At 42.2% G+C, this 21506-nt stretch overlaps 1 protein-coding gene across 2 annotated transcripts in view; it reads left to right on the forward strand.

Moving 5' to 3' along the window:
- HEY2 (hes related family bHLH transcription factor with YRPW motif 2) overlaps positions 1-13431 on the forward strand; it is a 39478-nt gene extending 26047 nt beyond the window's left edge. For both annotated transcript variants that reach the window (XM_040429096.1, XM_040429097.1), the window contains exon 5: positions 12552-13431. In XM_040429096.1, coding sequence (XP_040285030.1) covers positions 12552-13216 — 665 coding nt within the window. In that variant the 3' untranslated portion in view covers positions 13217-13431. The remainder of the gene's footprint in view (positions 1-12551) is intronic.
- The last annotated feature ends 8075 nt before the right edge of the window (positions 13432-21506 follow it).

The following is a 21506-nucleotide window of genomic DNA, read 5'->3' on the forward strand; positions in this document are numbered from 1 at the left end:
AACATGCCGAGAGGCGGGCGGAATTAAACTACAGCATGTTTGCCGTGCTGCCGCCGGAACTCTGGCCCGCCCCCATTATAGTCAATGGGGCCGGAGCGGTAGTCCCGGGGCACGTGTGCACTAGCGGCAGCACGGATCCGACAGGCTGTTCATCCGCCGGAACAGCCTGCCGGAGTTCCTTGCCGCTAGTATGAAAGTAGCCTAATTGAAACCAGATAGTGATATGTGTTGCTTTTTTTCCTAATCTGATTCCTTACTTTATTTACTGTACATGATTATGGGGGCAGCCATCTCTTCTGAGCTGCTGCATTTATAGACTTGCTTTACAGCACCCACACGGTCCATATACACAATAGTCTGGAGGGGACTCATTGACTTTTGTGGGAGAGTTTTTTTTTTTTTTTTACATATCGCCTATACAGAGGTTATTGTATAGGGAGGGGGGTGGATAGGAGGTGGATCCTGTGTGATCTATCCAAGGTGTTATCTATCATTGTAATCCTGCCTGTGATGAAAATGAGATGGCTGCCGAGAAGTGATCTGGACATAATAGGAAGTCTCATCATATTATTAGGTGTAGTGGCCCAGTGTGAAAACTGCATGATTTTTTTATTTATTTTTTTAAAATATAGACAGTGACTTTTTTTTTTTTTTTCAATCACAACAAATTATAAAAAAAATTGTTTAACTTAAAAAAACTTGATTTAAATAATATATCATTTTCTAATGCCGCACAACAAATTATAAAAAATATGTTTAACATAAAAAAGGAGTCCAGATCATTACCCTGTTACCTCGCTGTCAGGGTTTAATGCTGCACTGAAATACATTACCAGAACCGCACAACAAATTATAAAAAATATGTTTAACATAAAAAAAACTTGATTTAAACAATTTATCATTTTCTAATGACACATACCCTTTCATTTCAAATAATGAGGATACAAATTGGGTAAGCTACCTTAGCTATCAGGAAGAAGATAGAAGCTGAAACCAAGCACTGGATTGCTTACTATGGACTACCTTACTGGTAGGGGTTAGGGGAAGAACTGGATTGTTTTTCTTTATGGTGCAAACTCAGTGCTTTGCAAAAAAGTATTCTTCCCTATACGGAATAGAATACAATATACAATTGACTCATTCCTTACAGTCATATTTAAGCAATGACTAGTACTTATACAGAATAACGTCATCATATGCTTAAAGGGAATCTGTCTCCATGACCTAGGACTATTATCTGCAGTAACATATGCATAGTATTGTCGATAAGGAGTCTGGATCACTACTCTGTTACTTCGCTGTCAGGGTTTAAAGCTGCACTGAAATACATTACCAGAGCTACAGTGTATGTGCACAGGAGTCCTCTCCATTATTTTAACATGGCACAGCAGTCTAGACTGTGTTTTTTGGTGCAGCTTTGAGTGCTGATAATGGGAGAATGGGGAGCAGTAGGAATATAAAAAATGATTATCTGGACTCCTTATGTGTAGTACTGCTCTTATATTACTGCAGATAATAGTATGGAATCGTGGTGACAGTTTCTCTTTTAACATTCACTAATTTAGTGACATTTTTGATATATTGGTGCTAATTATTAATACAGTTGATTTTTTTATATAGTGCCAGCATATCCTATAGCTCTGTGCACAGATTTTCTCATGCACTAAGGATATTTTGATATGAGACCATATGACTTATCACTGCATTGTGATAACTTTTTTGGGTTCACAAGGATATAAGTGTTGGATTTCTAAAACACTGAAAATATATATATATATATATATATATATATATATATAAAAATAGATTTTATATATTATACATACTGTGTGTTCTTTAGCTTATTATATTATTATACACTAAGGTCCTGACTCCTTGTACACATTGTCAGCTGCAAATTTGTAAGTAAAGCTCGGAAAAAGCATCAGTTGAGACTGAGTGCATGTGTTTATCGTGTATATTGCTTCCATTAGAATTTTTTAGAGGAAGGAATGCAACAGAAAGATGTTCTTAGTTTGCAGTTAAGTGACAAAACATGTCATAGAATACAGCAGTATAGCACTAAGCAGATCATATATTCAAAAACTGTTCAAAAATCAAGTAAATATCAGCCTGGTAGAGACAGAGGAGACGGAGCTCCCTTCATTTAAAGCCTTTCATCTTTGTGTGCGCGTGGGTTAGTGAGCAAGCCAGGGAGGGACACTGTGGATCAGAATTGCCATGGGAAAGCTTCTCTGGAATGTCCCTTCCCCACAAAACAAGACGAGAGGCACCACCATACATTTCTAGGAGTTTTGGGAACTGCTGTTCTTAATTTTTTTCTGTGCTGTATTATTTAATTTCAAGCACAGTAGTGTATTATGTTACCAGACGCTATGATACATTATATTAGCACAGCGCTGTTCCATAACACAATAGTCTACTCTCATCCCCACATCATGTTAATTGACCTGACTTGCAGTTGGACAAGACGAGGTTATTTTTTTTCCATCTTTCCATGCTTGTGATTTTGTTATAACTAATGTAGATGCCTTAATTACTATGCCAAGTCAGTGTAACATAGTACATATGGCTGTGCAGCTTGTAAGGGTCATTTAGTAACAGGACTTGTAGGAATATACCTTTTTGCCCTTGCCTGAGAGCTGTATACTTACAAAGTAGGACCATCAGACTGATAACTACAGCTGATTTTACCAATTCGACTCAATATATTACATTTATATCCTGAAAATGCACAGTACATTACATATAGATTAGAGATGAGTGAACTTCTTGAAATTTGTTTTGTGTCCAGTTTGTCAAATCTTTCCAAAAACGTATTTGTCTTCAAATTGATTCTACAAAAATCAAATATGCTCCAGTTGGCCTGCAAATTGGTATATAACACTCTAAGGTCTCCTAGGGTAGATTTGTTTATATCTTTTCATTATCTATTTTTATTTTGCTTCCCCCTATTTAAGCTCTTTAACACAATAATAGCAAATAATGTCAGAGTGACTTTGACATATATAGCCTTGGGTAAACACATGGTTGATGGTGTTAACAAACAGCATGTTTAAAAACAAACTGCCCAGTTGCATGTGTTATGCATTTTCATATTATAAACCTTCCAAAAATAGTGATGTTGCAGATGGTATTTAAACACACAGTGTTATGGGAAAAAACTGTGGCTTGTTCGGACAAAGCATTTAAAAATTATGCCTTAATGGGGGTAAATACCTGCCCCTGTTAATACACACACACACGTAATGTCATAAGTAACAGTGGCTTGTTCTTTACAAGCGGCCAAAAATTATGCGTTAATATTCAGATTGCCTGCCCGTATTTGTACACACACAAGTGTTAATTGTCACAAGTGCTTCTTCTAGAGTTGAACAAGCCTGGAAAAATGCTTGCTAGGGTAAGTTGTGTATGGGCAATAGCTGGCAGCAATAGTAGCTCCAGTAGTTGTAGCATAACTTGGAGTAGATAAGGAATAGGAGGGAGTGGGAGCAATGTTCTGCCCTGCTTCAGTTGGGGACAGGAGGATGTCCATGGGGGAGGACGTGAATGAGAAAAATAAGCGCCTGGTGTGAGAACACAAATGTGGAGATGTCAGTAGGACTTGGCCTTGTTGCTGTGGTTCTGCCTCGCCACTACCGCGAAAAACATTGACCCGGTGGGCCATGAAAGACATATACTGTCCCTGCCTATAACAGCTGCTCCAAGGAGCGGACCATATTCTCCGCCATGTGACAGTACAAGACAAAGAATGTCTTTTTTTGGGAGAAATAGTGCCAGATAGGTATCTTCCAGCAAGGCTGAGCACATGCCATTAGTTCCCTAAAGGCAACATAATCCACTAAGTTGTACAGCAGACACTGCACAGAGACTTTGCCAAGTGGGAGATTGCTGAGCATGTAAAGTTGTTTCATGGCCACACATTCCATTATTGATGGCTGACATCATAGTGGGAGGAGGTATAGTCTGGGCAGGAGAAGCAGTAACTGAAGATGATGACAAAGGAGACCAGGAGAAGGTACACACTCTTCTTGTGCTAGCTGGTGGCCACTTATGTTTCCCCACTGATTCAGGTGATCACGCTTCATGTGCTGCAGTAGAGCCGTGGTGCCTATCCACGGCTTAGTTTAATCTTGGCCTCCTCCTTGGCCATTTTTGGGAGGGTCTAGCCGTATGTTACCTCTGCTCTTTATTGCCGCCACTGTGGCCATCGGCCTCCACCTCCTCAGACGTCACCTCCTCAGCATCCCAATCTGGCCTCTAATACTACTAGTGACTAAACAGCTGGTGCTGCTACTGCTGTTTGCACTGCTAACTACATTCTGATTCGCTGATTATTAGGCATGGTTTGCCAAACTTCTGTTTACCAGACATTTTATTATGAGACCTGTAAATGAAAAGTCACGGGTTTAATACACAGGTTATTAAACAGTACTAGCAAAATTGCAAGTGTTTTTTCTATAACTTAAAAACAGAGGCGTAATTAAATGTCCTCCCCTTCTACAAACACACTGCTCACTGGTATTCACAATTTACAATGCTAATAGTACAGCTTTTGCAGTAAAATGTGTTTGCTATAACACTGAACGGTTTCTTGAAGTAATATATTTATGTTCACTAAAACGGGTATATTAATGACATTATTGCTGTATTGCTTTGGTATACCAGTGAATGGTTTCTTGAAGTAATAAAACAACGCGTTCACTAACACAAGTATAATAATGGCGTTATTGCCATATTGATTGGTATAACATTCAGCGGTTTCTTGAAGTAATAGAACAACGCATTCTCTATTACTGGTATAAAAATGGTTTTATTGCCATATTACTTTTGGTATAACAGTGAACAGTTTCTTGAATTAATGTACAACGCGTTCACTAACACGGGTATAACAATGGTATTGTTGCCATATTGCTTGATATAACATTGAACAGTTTCTTGAAATAATAAAATGTGTTCACTCTAACACAGGTATAATAATGGTGTTTTTACCGTATTGTGGTTTCTTTAAGTAATAAAACTGGCAACAAGCCTATAAACTGTAGAAACGTTTTTACAAAAAAAAGCTGGCTGGCTGTTCATAAAGAAAAATATGACATTCTTACAGTTATCTGTAATGCAGAACTTGCTAGCAAGCTGCATGAAACTGTGCTGTTCCTTTCATATTGAATTTCTGCACTGTATTATTTCTTGTTTTTACCTATGTTGTTTTAATCTATTGTTCTCTGCTGCCATCTGCTGGCCGGAATTTGTATGCTGCACGCTTCGTTCGTTGTCTATAAAGTTTTATCTCTGGGCGTGGTTTTAGCAGCCTTGGGCCTGGTCACTTCCTGTAGCCTTTTTCAGTGCTGCATCCTTTGTGACTGGAGACACACACCTCGGCTTGTGAAGGCATCAGTTTTTGACCAGCAGTTGCCTCAGCAGTAGCCTCAGCAGTTAGCCTCAGAAAAGACATCCACACCACAGCATCTACTGCATTCCTGTATTGTATCACTATATGACACTGCTCTGGATCAAATAAACCCACGTTTGATTGCATCCTCATGTCTACGTCTGGATCCATCTAACCTGAGCATCTGCCGGTCCGGTCTGCTCCACTGCTTGGATACGAAGGTAGGACAGTCACAAAGTCATTATCAGTTACACCTTCAATCGCCTTCATGTGGGGACAGAACAGTCAAAAACTGCCTTAAAGCCTTGTACCCCAGTCAATATCCGTCTGAATGTCCAATGCCCGGCTGCAGGTTCCCTCAGAGCCCAGTGCCACACTCAGGAACCTCCCCTGCAACAGGCCCACTCCCAGCAAATCTGCCCGGCAACAGTGCACGTCCCATAAGCCTAAGGGGAAGCACGGCGTGTCTGCAGTAGATATACTCTCGCCTGGAAGTCCTCCACTACTCGCCAAGCCACTTTCTACATCCTATATTAACCCTTGCTCGCATGATATAAGAACTGTTCACGCACGCGGGGCCTCCCTTGAACCAAAACCCCGCAATTCACTAAAAGGACTTTGGGAAACTCATCGGGGTGCCTCATCTGAGCCGCACTGCAATTTTCAGCCCCCAATTCAAAAGTTCGATTTCTTAAAGAGACAGCGCACCTTAAATCAAAATGTCCGAAAAGGACCTTGTACAGTTCCCCAGCGATGAAACAAAGCAAATGCAACCCGATACTGATCATTATGAACAGCTGGAGGTAGAACCCACACTTCCAGCAGACCAAGTCACGCGACCAAGGCGCTCTCTCAAACCAACTATAAAGATCACAGAAAATTATCACACCAGGAAAGATGAGCTATGTGACAACCTGGAAGAGCTATGGGAACGAGTTTCCTCCCTCATATCAGGACTTAAGTCCTCCTCAGGCGATACCACCAGTTTACAAGTTGCCGTCGGGCGGCTGAACGCAGCCCATGAAAGATACAAGAGACTGTCCACAAGGTATATAACCTTTCTAAAAGACTCTAATATTGAAGAAGCCCCGTCAGAATTGTGCAAGGCAGAATCAATAGACAGACAAAGAGACGCCATGGTGCTGGATGCTAAAGATAAAGTGGAACTCCGTATCTCTCATTTGCAAGAAACTAGATCACACAGATCGCATTCGTCCAAACATTCCTCACGGTCCTACAGATCATCATGCTCTAGAAGCTCCAACCTGAGCGACAGACTACTAGAGGCCCGCATAAATGCAGAGCTATCCAAAGTAAGGCGTTCCTTCACCGAAAAAGAAGTCCTTGCGAGAACAGAAGCACAGACGGCGGCGGCCAAGAGGGCAGAAGCGGAGGCAGAAGCCAAGAGGGCAGAAGCGGAGGCAGAAGCCAAGAGGGCAGAAGCGGAGGCAGAAGCCAAGAGGGCAGAAGCGGAGGTAGAAGCCAAGAGGGCAGAAGCGGAGGCAGAAGCCAAGAGGGCAGAAGCAGAAGCAGAGGCTCGAATAAAGATCCTCGAATCAGAGAGGGAAGAGGAAATCGCATTAGCAAGAGTAAGACTACTTGAGCAAGCATTGAGCCAAGGCCTTGATTCAGTCTGCTTACCGCCAGAGGAGATAGACGATCCAGTTGATCGCACCAGCGACTACATACTGAAACAGTTATCTGCACCACCCCCAGTGTGCAGTACTGTCCAAGCCAACAACACTGAAACCCCCAAGTCAGCTCTACCTGCAGTGCCAGTGACACCCACAGCACCCGAGCAATCCAATAACAGTCGCCCAGACGTGCTCTCTCAAGGGCAGTTATTACAGCAAGATGGCTACCAGGTGTTTCCTGGCCTACCTCCACAGCTCAAGCAGCAGTCATCAGAATCTACAGAGGCTAGACCACAGCTCAACCCTGCAGCAACATCATTCTACCCGGAAGCATCTCACCCTTTCACGCCACGCAACCTATACGCCCCAGGGGCATCACAAGTTGTCATGGCAACAAGCAGTGAGAAATCAGATATGTCTGAGTTTGCCAGGTTTATGGTGAGCAGAGAGCTAATTAACACCAGTCTCTCAAAATTTGATGACCGTGCGGAGAGCTACAGAGCCTGGAAGGCAACCTTCAAAGCCGCCATCGCCAACCTCAACCTAACCGCAGAGCAGGAGCTCGACCTCTTGATCAACTGGCTGGGCCCAGGCTCCACAAATCGCATCAAGAGCCTTAGAACTGTCTATGTGGGACAAGCAGAAGCAGGTCTCGCTGCAGAGTGGCAGAGACTCGAACGCACCTTTGGCAGTGCAGAAGCAATAGAGAAGGCACTATTCAGGAGACTGCAGAACGTCCCCAAGATCAGTCTCAAGGATGTCCATAAGCTTCAGGATTTAAGTGATTTGCTCATGGAACTGGAGCTCGCCAAAAGAGACCCTCGTCTGTCCGGGCTGTGCTACCTGGATACAGCCCATGGGGTGAACCCAATTGTCGTGAAGTTACCATACAGCCTGCAAGAGAAGTGGGCGGCATCAGTCTCAAGGTACAAAAGAGTGCATGACGTCACTTTTCCCCCATTTATTCATTTCTGCAGATTCATCGATGAACAGTCCCAGATGAGGAATGACCCCAGCCTCGACTTCCTGGAGTTCAATACTACAGCTTCAGTGACACCATCATCAAGGTATGAAAGTATTGTGCATAAACACAGAGATTTTAAGAGCAGCGTGAATGTTAGAAAGACTAACCTACCATCATCTGCAGTACCCACTGGTAAACAGTACAATACCTCAACAGGAGACAAGGTCTTCAATCGTGAATGTCCCATTCATAAAAAACCACACTCACTGAACAAATGCAGAGGATTTAGATCCAAAACAATACAGGAGCGCAGGAAAGTCCTGACCGAGCTTGGGGTATGTTTCAAGTGCTGCGCTTCATTGGAGCACATGGCTAAGGACTGCAAATCCATTATCAAGTGTGAGGAGTGTCATAGTGATAGACATGCCTCAGCTATGCACCCAACTCCACTCACAAGGGATTCACCTGCTGCCGTCACCACCAGTCCTGCTCCAAGTCATGGCGGGGAGCCCCAGAACCACGCTAACACAGCCACTGCTGTTTCCTGCTCATGCTTGGACGTATGTGGGGAGGGCCAGAGTGAGAAATGTTGTGCCCGCATATGCCTAATCAAGGTCTACCCGGAGGGGCTACCAGAAAAGGCAGTAAAAATGTATGCCATCATTGACGACCAAAGCAACCGCTCCCTAGCAGGACCTAAATTCTTTGAAGCCTTTGGAATAAAGGGACCGTCAGAACCCTACATCTTAAACACCTGCTCGGGTCGCATAGAGACTAGCGGCAGGAGGGCACAAGGATTCATCGCTTGTTCCGTCAGTGGAAATACGGAAATACCTCTACCGACGCTGATCAAATGCGATCAAATACCCAACCATAAGGATGAAATTCCTACCCCGGAAGCTGCATTTCACCATCCACACCTAAGGCACCTAGCCAACGTTATCCCACCTATGGACAACAACGCCGAGATTCTACTCCTGCTTGGCAGAGACAATCTAAGGGTACACAAGGTGCGTCAACAGTGTAATGGTCCCGACTATGCACCATACGCCCAGAGACTGGACTTGGGATGGGTAGTCATAGGAAATGTATGCTTGGATCAACCAAAAATCCGCTCATTCAAAACGTACGTGCGTGGAGATGGACGCACAACTTGCATTAAGCCTTGCCCTCATCACTATGAGGTGAAAGAGAAGCCTCCAGACCTCATACAACCACCTGACGACATTCCTCCCTTTGCCGACAACTTGGGAAGATTAGTCTTTCATACCAGCAAGGACGATGATAAAGTAGCTTTGTCAGTAGAGGACAGAGAATTTATCAAGATAATGGACAATGAGTTCCTTAAAGACGAAACCAATCACTGGGTTTCTCCATTACCCTTCCGAGCTACCAGGGTGAGACTCCCGAACAATAGGGAACAAGCTCTGTCTAGATTTAACTCTCTTCAGCGTACCATGAACAGTAAGCCTGAGATGAGAGAACACATCATTGCCTTTATCGACAAAATATTCCGCAACAACCATGCAGAACCAGCTCCATCCTTAGGGAAGAACGACGAGTGCTGGTACTTGCCTTCATTTGGAGTGTATCACCCACGGAAACCTAATCAAATTAGGGTTGTTTTCGACTCAAGTGCCAAACATCAAGGTGTATCTCTTAATGATGTCCTTCTCACAGGTCCTAATCTGACGAATAACCTAGTTGGAGTGCTGATGAGGTTCAGAAAAGAGCTCGTTGCCATCACCGCCGACATTGAACAGATGTTCCACTGTTTCGTAGTCAGAGAGGACCACCGGAATTTCCTCAGGTTTCTGTGGTACAAGAATAACGACACCAACGCAGAGATGGCAGAATATCGTATGAGGGTACACGTATTTGGAAACAGCCCTTCACCTGCCGTGGCAACTTACGGCCTTCGGCGAACTGCCTTAGAGGGAGAATCCGAGTACGGTAAAGACGCCAGAGACTTTGTAGAAAAGGACTTCTATGTAGATGATGGACTCAAATCACTACCGACTGAAGAAGCGGCTATCGATCTGCTCAAAAGGACTCAAAGTATGTTGTACCAAGCTAAACTTAGACTACACAAAATTGCTTCAAACAGCCTGGCCGTTATGAGGGCCTTCGAATCAGGCGATCATGCACCAGGATTCAAGGACATTAACTTGGGACTGGACAGTCCACCTGTGCAGAGGAGCTTGGGCCTCAGATGGGATCTCTCGGCTGACTCTTTCGGCTTTCAGATAAGTTGTGCAGACAAGCCATTCACAAAACGAGGCGTCCTATCAGTGGTAAACAGCCTATTTGATCCGCTGGGATTTGTAGCGCCCATCACCATACAAGGTAAATCTCTACTGAGACAGTTTTCTGAAACAGTCAAGGATTGGGATACCCCACTTCCCTCCGAGAAAGAGCAAAAATGGGAAGCCTGGAAGCGATCTTTGTGTGCCTTGGATGAGATCCACATCCCGAGATGCTATATTAAAACCTCACTTTCCTCTAGCATAAAGAAAGAACTCCACGTGTTCTCAGACGCTTCCACGGAGGCCATCGCAGCGGTTGCCTATCTGAAAGTCACAGAACCCAACAACCAAAATCACGTTGGATTCGTCTTTCGTCCAGAGTTTCTGCTTGGAGAGGCGGACGAATGTGTACAGGAAGTTTTCAGCATCCAGGATCCGGATAATGATCCAGAAATCCGCGCTGAAGTTAGTGCATTAGTCACTGGAACAAAGCAAACCGCCAGCTTCAGTTGTCAGCGCTTTGAACGTTTCTCCAGTTGGATGAGACCCATCGAGAACGTCCCTGATGGGTGAACAGGACTGTATCAAGCTTCGCAGATCTTCTCCATTCCAAGTTGGAAAACAGGACTAATCTATGTTTGCATTTTAACATGTTTTCTTTTACAGGTTGTTTATATTTTATGGACATTCGTCATAGTGAAATCCCCAAAGTGAATTTCAGACGGGGAGTGTGCTGTTCCTTTCATATTGAATTTCTGCACTGTATTATTTCTTGTTTTACCTATGTTGTTTTAATCTATTGTTCTCTGCTGCCATCTGCTGGCCGGAATTTGTATGCTGCACGCTTCGTTCGTTGTCTATAAAGTTTTATCTCTGGGCGTGGTTTTAGCAGCCTTGGGCCTGGTCACTTCCTGTAGCCTTTTTCAGTGCTGCATCCTTTGTGACTGGAGACACACACCTCGGCTTGTGAAGGCATCAGTTTTTGACCAGCAGTTGCCTCAGCAGTAGCCTCAGCAGTTAGCCTCAGAAAAGACATCCACACCACAGCATCTACTGCATTCCTGTATTGTATCACTATATGACACTGCTCTGGATCAAATAAACCCACGTTTGATTGCATCCTCATGTCTACGTCTGGATCCATCTAACCTGAGCATCTGCCGGTCCGGTCTGCTCCACTGCTTGGATACGAAGGTAGGACAGTCACAAAGTCATTATCAGTTACACCTTCAATCGCCTTCATGTGGGGACAGAACAGAAACAACTAAGACAGTGACCAGTCCATCACTCACCCTGCTAAACTTTCCCTGATAAAGGTCTAAAATCTATCCAATTATATCTCCAGTTCTCTCTCTATAGTGCCCCTATAGTGTCCCTAGTAACTGCCTTGTGTCTGCAATTGTTTTTTGTCAGACACAGCCACAACACATCCTATCACAACGCCATCTGCATGTGGAATGGAGAAGGAGCTGGCTGAACACTGCCCCCTGATTGGCTTATCAGGCTGTCTGTAAACCCCTGAGCCAATCAGGGCAGGCCTTTCCAGTGTCATGTGATCCTTCATCTTCTTCCATCCTGCCCTTTCACCTGCTAATTTTCACATTGACATAGACGTGATTCGTCTAATTGCCAAAACGTTAGATTAGTTTGGCAGACACATTTTTATATAAATCATAACAAATCCTTTTAGTTTAGAATTTATTTACTCATCTCTAATACAGATCTCACATTACTGCAACCTGACTAGCCATGGCATACAGGAGTGTGAACCTGTGACAAGAAACGTTTGCTATGTATTAAACAGGTATAAACAAGTAGGGCAAAAGTCATTCTGGGCAATCATTGGCTCCCCAAAGCAACAAGAGTCAAGAATCAGGCTCATAAAGGTGATAGATATAAAAGAGGTTGTCCTCTTTGAACAACCACTTTTTAGTAAAAAAAAAGCTTCCTTAACTATAAGCTGAACACAGACTATCCAACCTCTGGAACCTGTCAGCAAGTGCTTAATTACCCTGTACTGCCACTACAAGGGACATGCGGCATTACATATTGCCATAGAAACCAATGTTTAATCAGAATTAATTCATAGAAATTTGGGAATAGTTCTTTTAAATCAGACAATTCCCATATTTGGCCATTGCTTAGGAGTTGCCCATTGCACCCAAAGGTCTTATTCCCTTTGTGCAAATTATGATCTCTCCCTGTGTCCAGTATCTACATTATATTGAATGACAATGTACAGTTTTTAAGGTAAGGTTATGTAATGTTTATGAAGGTCTACATAAATGACCATAATTTCTGTTCTTTTTCTGAAGGTTATTTTGATGCCCATGCCTTGGCTATGGATTTCATGAGCATTGGTTTCCGAGAGTGTTTAACGGAAGTAGCAAGGTATCTCAGTTCTTTTGAAGGCCTGGACACATCAGATCCTCTCCGAGTTCGACTAGTCTCTCATCTTAGCACATGTGCCTCACAGAGGGAAGCAGTAGCCATGACGTCAATGACCCAGCCCCAGCATTCCCTGCATCCACACCACTGGGCGGCAACTTTCCATCAACTTCCTGTTTCTTTGCTACAACAAAATGGACTCCATTCCTCTGAGAACATGCCTTGCAGACTTTCCACCAATACAGAGTTACCACCCCAACATGGTTCTGCCCTTCTCACGGCTACATTTGCTCATGCAGATGCTGCTCTAAGAGTGCCTTCTGTGGGCAGTGTAGCTTCAGGTGCCCCTCCTCTCTCTACCTCTTTGCTCTCGCTTTCAGCTACAGTACATGCCGCAGCAGCTGCTGCTGCACACAGCTTTCCACTGTCATTTGCTGGAACATTCCCTTTACTTCCACCAATGGCAGCAGCAGCAATGGCAGCTTCTGCAACAGCCGTAACATCTCCCTTGTCAGCAACTTCTAGTCCTCGGCAAGCAAGTGGAAATAGCAAGCCATATCGGCCCTGGGGGACTGAAGTAGGGGCCTTTTAACTTGCTGCTATTTAAGTGGACTTATGTAAAAAACAGTCATGTGCAGGAACAGTGTCTTTAGTAAAATTCAAATATAATGTCTGATATATGCAGATGACCTGTGGATTTAGATAATACGTAACAATCTAACACTATGGGCTCTTTCACATGAGCGGATGCCGTGCGGGTATCTGCTGTGTGAAAGTGCCAAGCCCCGTTCCGAACAGCAGAGACACAGAGCAGTAACATGATTGATAATGCTCTTTGCCTCTCTGTGACCTTTTTACTACAAAATCACAGTGACAACTTTATCTCACTGTAATTTTGTAGTAAAAAGATCACAGAGAGGCAAAGAGCATTATCAATCATGTTAATGCTCCGTGTCTCTGCTGTCCGGAACGGGGCTTGGCTCTCTTTTACGCAGCGGATTACCCGCGCGGCATCCGCTCGTGTGAAAGAGCCCTATATGTTGTTTCTAGAATTTGGATCTCACTTACATTGAAACATTGAATTGAACCTGTGATAGGCCTCACTTTTACATATATACAAGGTAAGACAACCTCATGTGCCCCTACCTTTTCACCATCATTTCAAGCCGTACGTTCTTTAAATGATTTCATCCAAATGAAAAGTCAGGGTTGTCCTGCTGTTCATGAGTTTAGACACAATTTATATAATATAATTCTTCACCATGTTCATTAAAGAAAATATGCCTAACTGACGGGTCTGTTAGGCTGATGTGTAAAAACAAGAAAAAAAACGGCTTGCTGACAAAAAAGTATTCTATAGTCTGGACCCTAAGTGTTTCCAAATTTCTGTGATCACTATTTATCCACCATGCTGTTATCTGTTTGCACTGAATTTGATGAAGTTACAGTAACAAAACTTGGGATTTATATAGAAATATATTTTAGTTTTACCTTGTATGATATTTTAAGGGCTGGACCCATTTAAAAGTCAATGTTATTGCACAGGGGCCAAATTTGACACAGCATAATGTATTAAAGCTTATATGATGCCTTGGGAGTAAATAGCAATCACTGTTAGCCATGAATTTAAACTGTTTAAAGTGAATGTTTTTCATATATTTTTTCTTGTTTATTAGATAAAATTTTCATAATATATCAGATTTGTGGAACTGACCATGCTGATTATGTCAGTATGAATTTATAATTGAATACAGGATAAGTACATAGGACATCTAGGACCCCACTAGTGTATACATGTAAACATCCTTATTATTAAATGGGATTTCACTATTATAATTTTCCTGGTTTTATTCAGGGGAACTGAAGAGTGACCTTATCACCAATCTAATGATTTCCACTTTGAACATTTTAAAGGCTTTTGGACGTCTTTGGGGCCATTTTGTTTATTATTGCATTGTACTCATTTTGGGTTAAAAATCTTTTTTTCAGTTGGTCTTTATTAAAAACTTTCAACAGTTTTTCCTTTACAGCTTTCATTTGAAATGTATTTGCAGACTAGCAGGCTGTCTGCTACACATTGAGTCTGCCAGCTCGGTCTGTAGCCCTTATCTCTGAACTCCTGATAACTAATAAACAATCTTATGAATTTCTTAAACTGATAAGAGTGTAGCTATAATGAGTGTTTATGAGCTCTCAAGAGTTCAGAGATAAGGGCTACAGATAGAGCCAACAGAGCTTCCTGGTCAGCAAATGCACATCAAGTGAAAAATGTAGAGGAAAGACTGTTGACAATTTTTAAGAGAGACTAACTGAAAAAAAAAAGATTTTTAACCCAAAATCGGTTGAATGCAATAACAAAAAAAAACTGCTTCCAAAGGCTTTAAGTAATTTTGAACAGTTTACACAAACCCTGTCACATTGCCCCATGCATGGGTTACATAGTGCTCAGTAAAAAAAAATCACTGCAGTCAATCTACTGTCACCAAAACAGATTTGAGAAAGGTGTTTAAAGTTACATAAATTATACATTTCAAGAAGGAAGAGCAAATTATCTATAAAATTCATTCATCATTGTATGGTATGTCAAATAAGGTGAGCCTGTTGTAATGAGTCAATGACTAAAGCAGTATTAAATTCATATTAGTAGTGTATTAATGTGAGATTCACATGTGTAGGGGTAAAGTCATATTGGCGGCTATGACATTTGGGACAATATTATTAAAATTTTCATTTCTGCTGAAAAGGACATACTGGGGTCTAATGTTTCACAGATGTAAAGCTTGAGAAGAGGTCTCAGAGACGTATTCTGTATTTATATTGACGCTCCTAAGGCACCTTGGCGTGCATGCATAAAAACGAAATTGTCAGTGGTTTTCATAGCAACCAATCAGATCACTTCTATCATATTAAGCATCTGAAAAAGATAAAGATAATTTAATTGGTTCTTGTGGGCAACTCTGGAACTCTTTTGGTAAAAAAACAAAAGAAAAACTTTTTATGCATGAGAGCCTTCATGTGTTGGGTTGTGTCATCTTTTCATTGCTAATTTTTTTTAACTATCTCTGACAGAATATTGCCTTACAAATGTGGATATGTGTAGGTGATAAGGCCTGACAGTGTGTCAGTATGTCACTGGCATACTATAAGTCAGATTAATGTGAGTTTTTAGATTGCACCAGAACATGTCCTTTGTACAATATAGATAAATCAGATTCAGCTGTGTCCATTGATCTGTATGTAAGTTCTGTATATGGAGAGGTATACAAATGCTGTCTTCACTTAGCTGTGGGAACGAGAAGAAAGGACGCTTGACTGTTACGGTCGAACGTATGGACAGTAGGAGGCGCAGTGAAAACCTTATGTCAGCGGTGCAGGAGGTACGGCTGGCGTATCAGCAGCACGAGGTGAACATAAGGTTTTCACTAACAACCAAAAAACCTCTGACTTGATAAAGGGGTCAGAAGTACCCCGAAACGCGTTGTCTACCAATAAACCTGAAAATTACAAATTATCCAGTTGTGATAGTGCGCCTCCTACTGTCCATACGTTCGACCGAAACAGTCAAGCGTCTTTTCTTCTCGTTCCCACTGTCTAACCCGAGTGGTGGGGTGGCTCCCACCCAGGGGATTCGGATAGATCTGGCCTGCACCAACTGTGAACCGTCTACATACAACCGCTATTGGGGTTGCACCCAAGCAGGCACAACCTTAATAGGTGAGCATACATAAAAAAATAAAAAATTATTTTAGTGGATTCTCCACTTATTGAACACACTCACCCTATGAGCGCCTTTCTCTACCCTCTCGCTATTATTCACTTAGCTGTGGCAACGCTGATGAGCATCTTACATAGCAAATTTAGCACCATTTGTGCTCAGCTCCATTTACTTCTACATGCCAATAGCAGAATATTCCTTTAAATAAGTTTTCTCAGTCTCAGGCCATGTTCACACAGCTGTGTCTTGATCTTATGTTGTATCTGTAAATTTATTGCCACAAATGGTTCCATTCGAGAAATGTAGAAAAACCTGATTAAATGTATTCCTGTTTTTGGCAAGATATATATGGATAAAGAAAGGAATATACCTTATGGCAGCCCTATAGAGAATGAATGGAGCAGCAGCGGACATGTGCAACTTGCTGCTCCATTCATACAGGCATATGGGAGCCCTGTTCTTGTGATATGTGGGGTCCCAGCAGTCAGAACCATACCAATCAGATATTTATTCCCTATTCTCTGTATATATAGGATATGTTTCTAATTTGGCACAACCAGTTTTATAAAATATGTCAGTCCAGATTATCAACTAAACTCATCTTCTGATGTATAGGCCTGAAGCACATGCTTGGTTTTTGTTACCTTGAATGTCCCTTTTACCACTGACTGGCCCATATTACTGGATGTCCAGCTGTCAGGCCATGCTAGTGTAGACTTAAAGTCGTTTTCCGGCAGTACAATTCTGATGACCTGTCCTCAGCAAAAGGCATCAGTACCTGATCAGGAGGTCCAACTCCCAGCACTCTCACCAATCAGCCATTGGAAGAGGCTGCAGCACTCAAGGGAGTGCTGCAGACCCTTCACAATGTACCAAGTACAATGTGTACATTGTATAGTTCCTGTACTTGATATTGCAGCCCAGAGCTGCAAATAGGTCATTTGACCAATGTAGGAAGACTTGGGAAGAAGCCGCAGAGCTCGCTCTTTAAATAGCTGATTAGCAAGGGTCCTGGGTTTTGGAGCCACACTTATCAAATATTGACGACCTATCCTGAGGATATGTCATCAGTATCTTACTGCCATAAAACAGAAAACCCGTTGAAGTACATGGCAGGAACCAGTAACATTGTGGTTATCAAACTTTGCCTGTGCAGCGCTGATGCTGACGTCCAGAAGTGACAGCAAACAAACAGGTCATATATTGTTTAGCAGTTAACACAGCATGTATCATTATGCACTTCATTTCTCTGCTGTGTGGAGAATGCAATAAATGTTAAACATTATGCAAGCTAAACATAAACTATTTGTTTTATAAATACTGTACACTAGTATGCAGCTGATTCTTTTGTGCATTTCTTTGTAACCTATTTTATATGTCAACAAGAAAAATATTTACACTACTTATTGAATGAAGTCTTTTTTGACTATTATATGGTGTGTAGGCACGAAACAATGGATATAGAAACAATGGCTACATAAAGTGTTTGTAGAAATTAAGACTGGCATAGAGGAAAGTAGACTCTACACATTAAAATGGGGCCTGCTTTCTAATGCAAACCATAAAATATTACCACCTTACAGGGGTTGCCCAGGATTTTACTATTATCTTCAGGATAGGCCATAGCTCTGGTGCCAGAAGTTGGTGCCATAACTACACAGCTCTATCTATTGTGTAATAAATGAAGCTGGTTACTGCTGCTACTATTCACTTCAATCAGAACAGCTCTGTAGTGACTACACAGTGGACAGAGCTGTGTAGTTTTGGCACCAGAGAGATCCTGAAACTATTGATTGGTGGGGTGCGGAGTGTAAGCCCTCATTCACACGTCAGTGTTCGGTCAGTGATTTCCATCAGTGATTTTGAGCCAAAACCAGGAGTGGAGCCTCCACAGACATAAGGCATAAGGGGAAGATCTGCACCTGTTCTGTGCTTAGAGCCGCACCTGGTTTTGGCTCAAAATCACTGATGGAAATCACTGACGTGTGAATGAGGCATAAGACCTCCATCTGTCAGAAATTGATGGTATTTTGCCACGATGTGTATGTAAGTCTCTGATGGCAATATCTTGTACAAGCAATGAAAGATAGTGAACTCGATATAATCATTCCCCCTAGCGACACCAGTTGCATGTAGAATTCCAGTCATTTAGATACAATGGATATCCATTTAGGTAATGCATTGAATGTAAATTGAGAAATTATGATAGAGGTCAAAGGAAAATCCTATCTCCAGTTCTGTGATGCATGTCTGACAAACATGCAAATACTGTAGGAAACAGGATATGAGGTCATAGAAGAGGGGGAGTTACAGAATGAATAATTTGGAAATTTCAGCATTGATAACTTATAACAACAATTATAACAATGGCCACTAGGTGACAGCATAGTACACTAAGTATAGTTGATAACAGATATAACACAGAATGCAAATAAATGAGTTCTAAATGATAGCCATTAGCTGGGACAGCACAGATAGCCTGTCTTGAGGATAGGCCATCAATAGTAAAATCACGAACAACCCTTTTAATATCTGGTTGCACCACCTTTCACACGTGCTTAATTTGGGTCTGCATTCGTTCTGCAATTTGCGGACCCATTCACTTTCAATGGGGCTGGAACGGATGCGAATCTGCATTTTCGGGATCCACATCCGTTTTTTCGGGATCCGCAATTCCGTTCCTGAAAAAAATAGAACATGTCCTATTCTTGTCCGCAATTGCGGACCAGAAAAGGCATTTTCTATTATTATATTATAGTGTCTGTGATGTGCGGTCCGCAAATTGCGGATCGCACATTGCAGGTGTCCGCAAAACACCATGGATGTGTGAATGGACCCTTATCAAGAGAAATAATAGCAGCCAAATACATACAACAATGTCTTCCACATTGCTGCTGAGGAGCCACACTCTTCATTCTAGAACTTCTTTAATTCAAATGCCCATTTCAGGTTCCAGGTTCTGCATCACTATTGAATTGTACTTGGCTTATGAAAAAAATTACCAAATATTCTTGTTAGGATTTTTTCTGCAACAACATTTATATAATACTGTCATCTCCACATTATCAAACTACCACTACCAGGCAGACACTTATGCCATACAGGGATTATTTTATTTTTTTTGACCTCCATATATCTATTTTTGACCAGCCTACTGTAACAGTGACCTTACCTGAAGCTAGATACACTTGTAGTTCTTTTATCTTCTTCTGGAAAATTTTATGACCCATGTAGTCATTTTTACCCAGGTCAGGCACTTCTGGGAAATTCTATTCTGCTAAATTTTATAGATTCATAAATGTATGATAAATTAAAAAATTGTCACATTATCTAGGATTTGATTTAATTATGGCATATTGTTCTGGTCCAACACGTTTTACTATTGCACTCTTTCGAGATTTTTACTTACCAGTGATGTGAAAGACTGATATCAAATTATAACAAGTGTTAAGTTGGAACACCCATCTAGTACGCTTAAAGGGCATCTGTCAGCAGATTTGCCCTTTTGAAATTGGCTGACCTGTTACATGTGCGCTTGGCAGCAGAAGGCCTCTTTGTTGGTCCCATGTTCATATGTGTCCGCATTGCTGAGAAAAATTAAGTTTTAATATGTGCAAATGAGCCTCTACGGACAGTGGAGGCTCCGATATGCCCTCTACACTGTGATTAACAAGGCCAGGCAGTGTAAACATCATTACATCCGGCCCTGTCAATCGGAGCCTCTAGTTGTAATGGCAATGCCTGCATTGCTCCCAGAGGCTCATTTGCAATGCAGGCACATATGACCAACACAGTTTCAGAGGCACAAATCTGCTGACCAACCAGTGGCGTGCCAAGGGGGGGTGGTCCGCCACTGGGTCAGGACAGAGACGGCGACAGCGGAATGCTTTTTTTTTTTTTTCTTGTATTCATGCCAAAGCTGTCAGTACTTGGGCAACTACAGGGGTGGGAAGGGTATTATAAGTACAACAAGGGTGAATTATATCGACTAATAACACAGGGGGGCCATTATATATTATAATAAAACAGAGGGGGCCATTATATATTATAATAATACAGAGGGGGCCATTATGTATTATAATAATAAAATGGGGGCTATTTTTATAATAATACAGGGGAGAGGCTATTGTATTATTATAAGACACACAGAGGGAGCCATTATACAGTATATTATAATACAGATGGGGCTATTATATATTATAATAATACAGAGAGGGGGTTTATATATACTAATAAGGCCGGGTTCACACGAACGTGTGTGACCCGTGCCTGTAAAGCGGCCCACAAATAGCGGGCCGCAATGCTCGTTCGCCGGCCGTAGGTCAGCCGCATCGGATCGCGGACCCATTCACTTTAATGGGTCCGCGATCTGGCCGTTCCGCTAAAAGATAGGACTTGTTCTATCTTTTTGCGGAACGGAAGAACGGGACGTAACCCCAGGAGGCACTCCGTAGCGCTTCCGAGGGGTCCCGTCCCGTGCGGCCGTTCCGCGATTCCGGATAAGCGGACCCATTGAAGTGAATGGGTCCGCATCCGTGATGCGGAATTCACACGGAACTGTGGCCGTGTATTGCGGCCCGCGATTTGCGGGCCGCAATACGGCCACGGATCACATACGTTCGTGTGAACTTAGCCTAATACAGAGGGAGCCATTATATATTGTAATAATACAGAGTGGGGCTATTATATATACTAATAATACAGGGGGGACATTATATATTATAATAATAAAGAGGGGGCTATTATATATTTTAATAATACATGAGGGGACCATTATATATTCTAAAAATACACAGGGGGCTATTATATATACTAATAATAGAGAGGGGGACATTAAGTATTCTAATAATATGTGGGGGTTAATTATATATACTACCAATACCGATGGGGGCATTATAATTGCTATCAATACAGAGGGGGCATTAATTATACATATGGGCACTACAGGGGGCATTATAATACAGAGGCACTACAGGGGGTCATTATAACTACAGGTAGCACTGCAGGGGACTTTATAAATACTGGGGCTACTACAGGTGGCATTATAACTACTAAAGACACTATAGGGAGCTTTATTACTCCTGTGGGCTCTGTAAGGGTGCCTTATAGAGGGGAATTGTTACTGCTGGGGGGACTATAGGGGGCCTTTTTTCTACTAGGGGCCCTA

Source organism: Bufo bufo, chromosome 4 (assembly GCF_905171765.1).
Source record: "Bufo bufo chromosome 4, aBufBuf1.1, whole genome shotgun sequence".
In the NCBI taxonomy this organism is placed as follows: domain Eukaryota; kingdom Metazoa; phylum Chordata; class Amphibia; order Anura; family Bufonidae; genus Bufo; species Bufo bufo.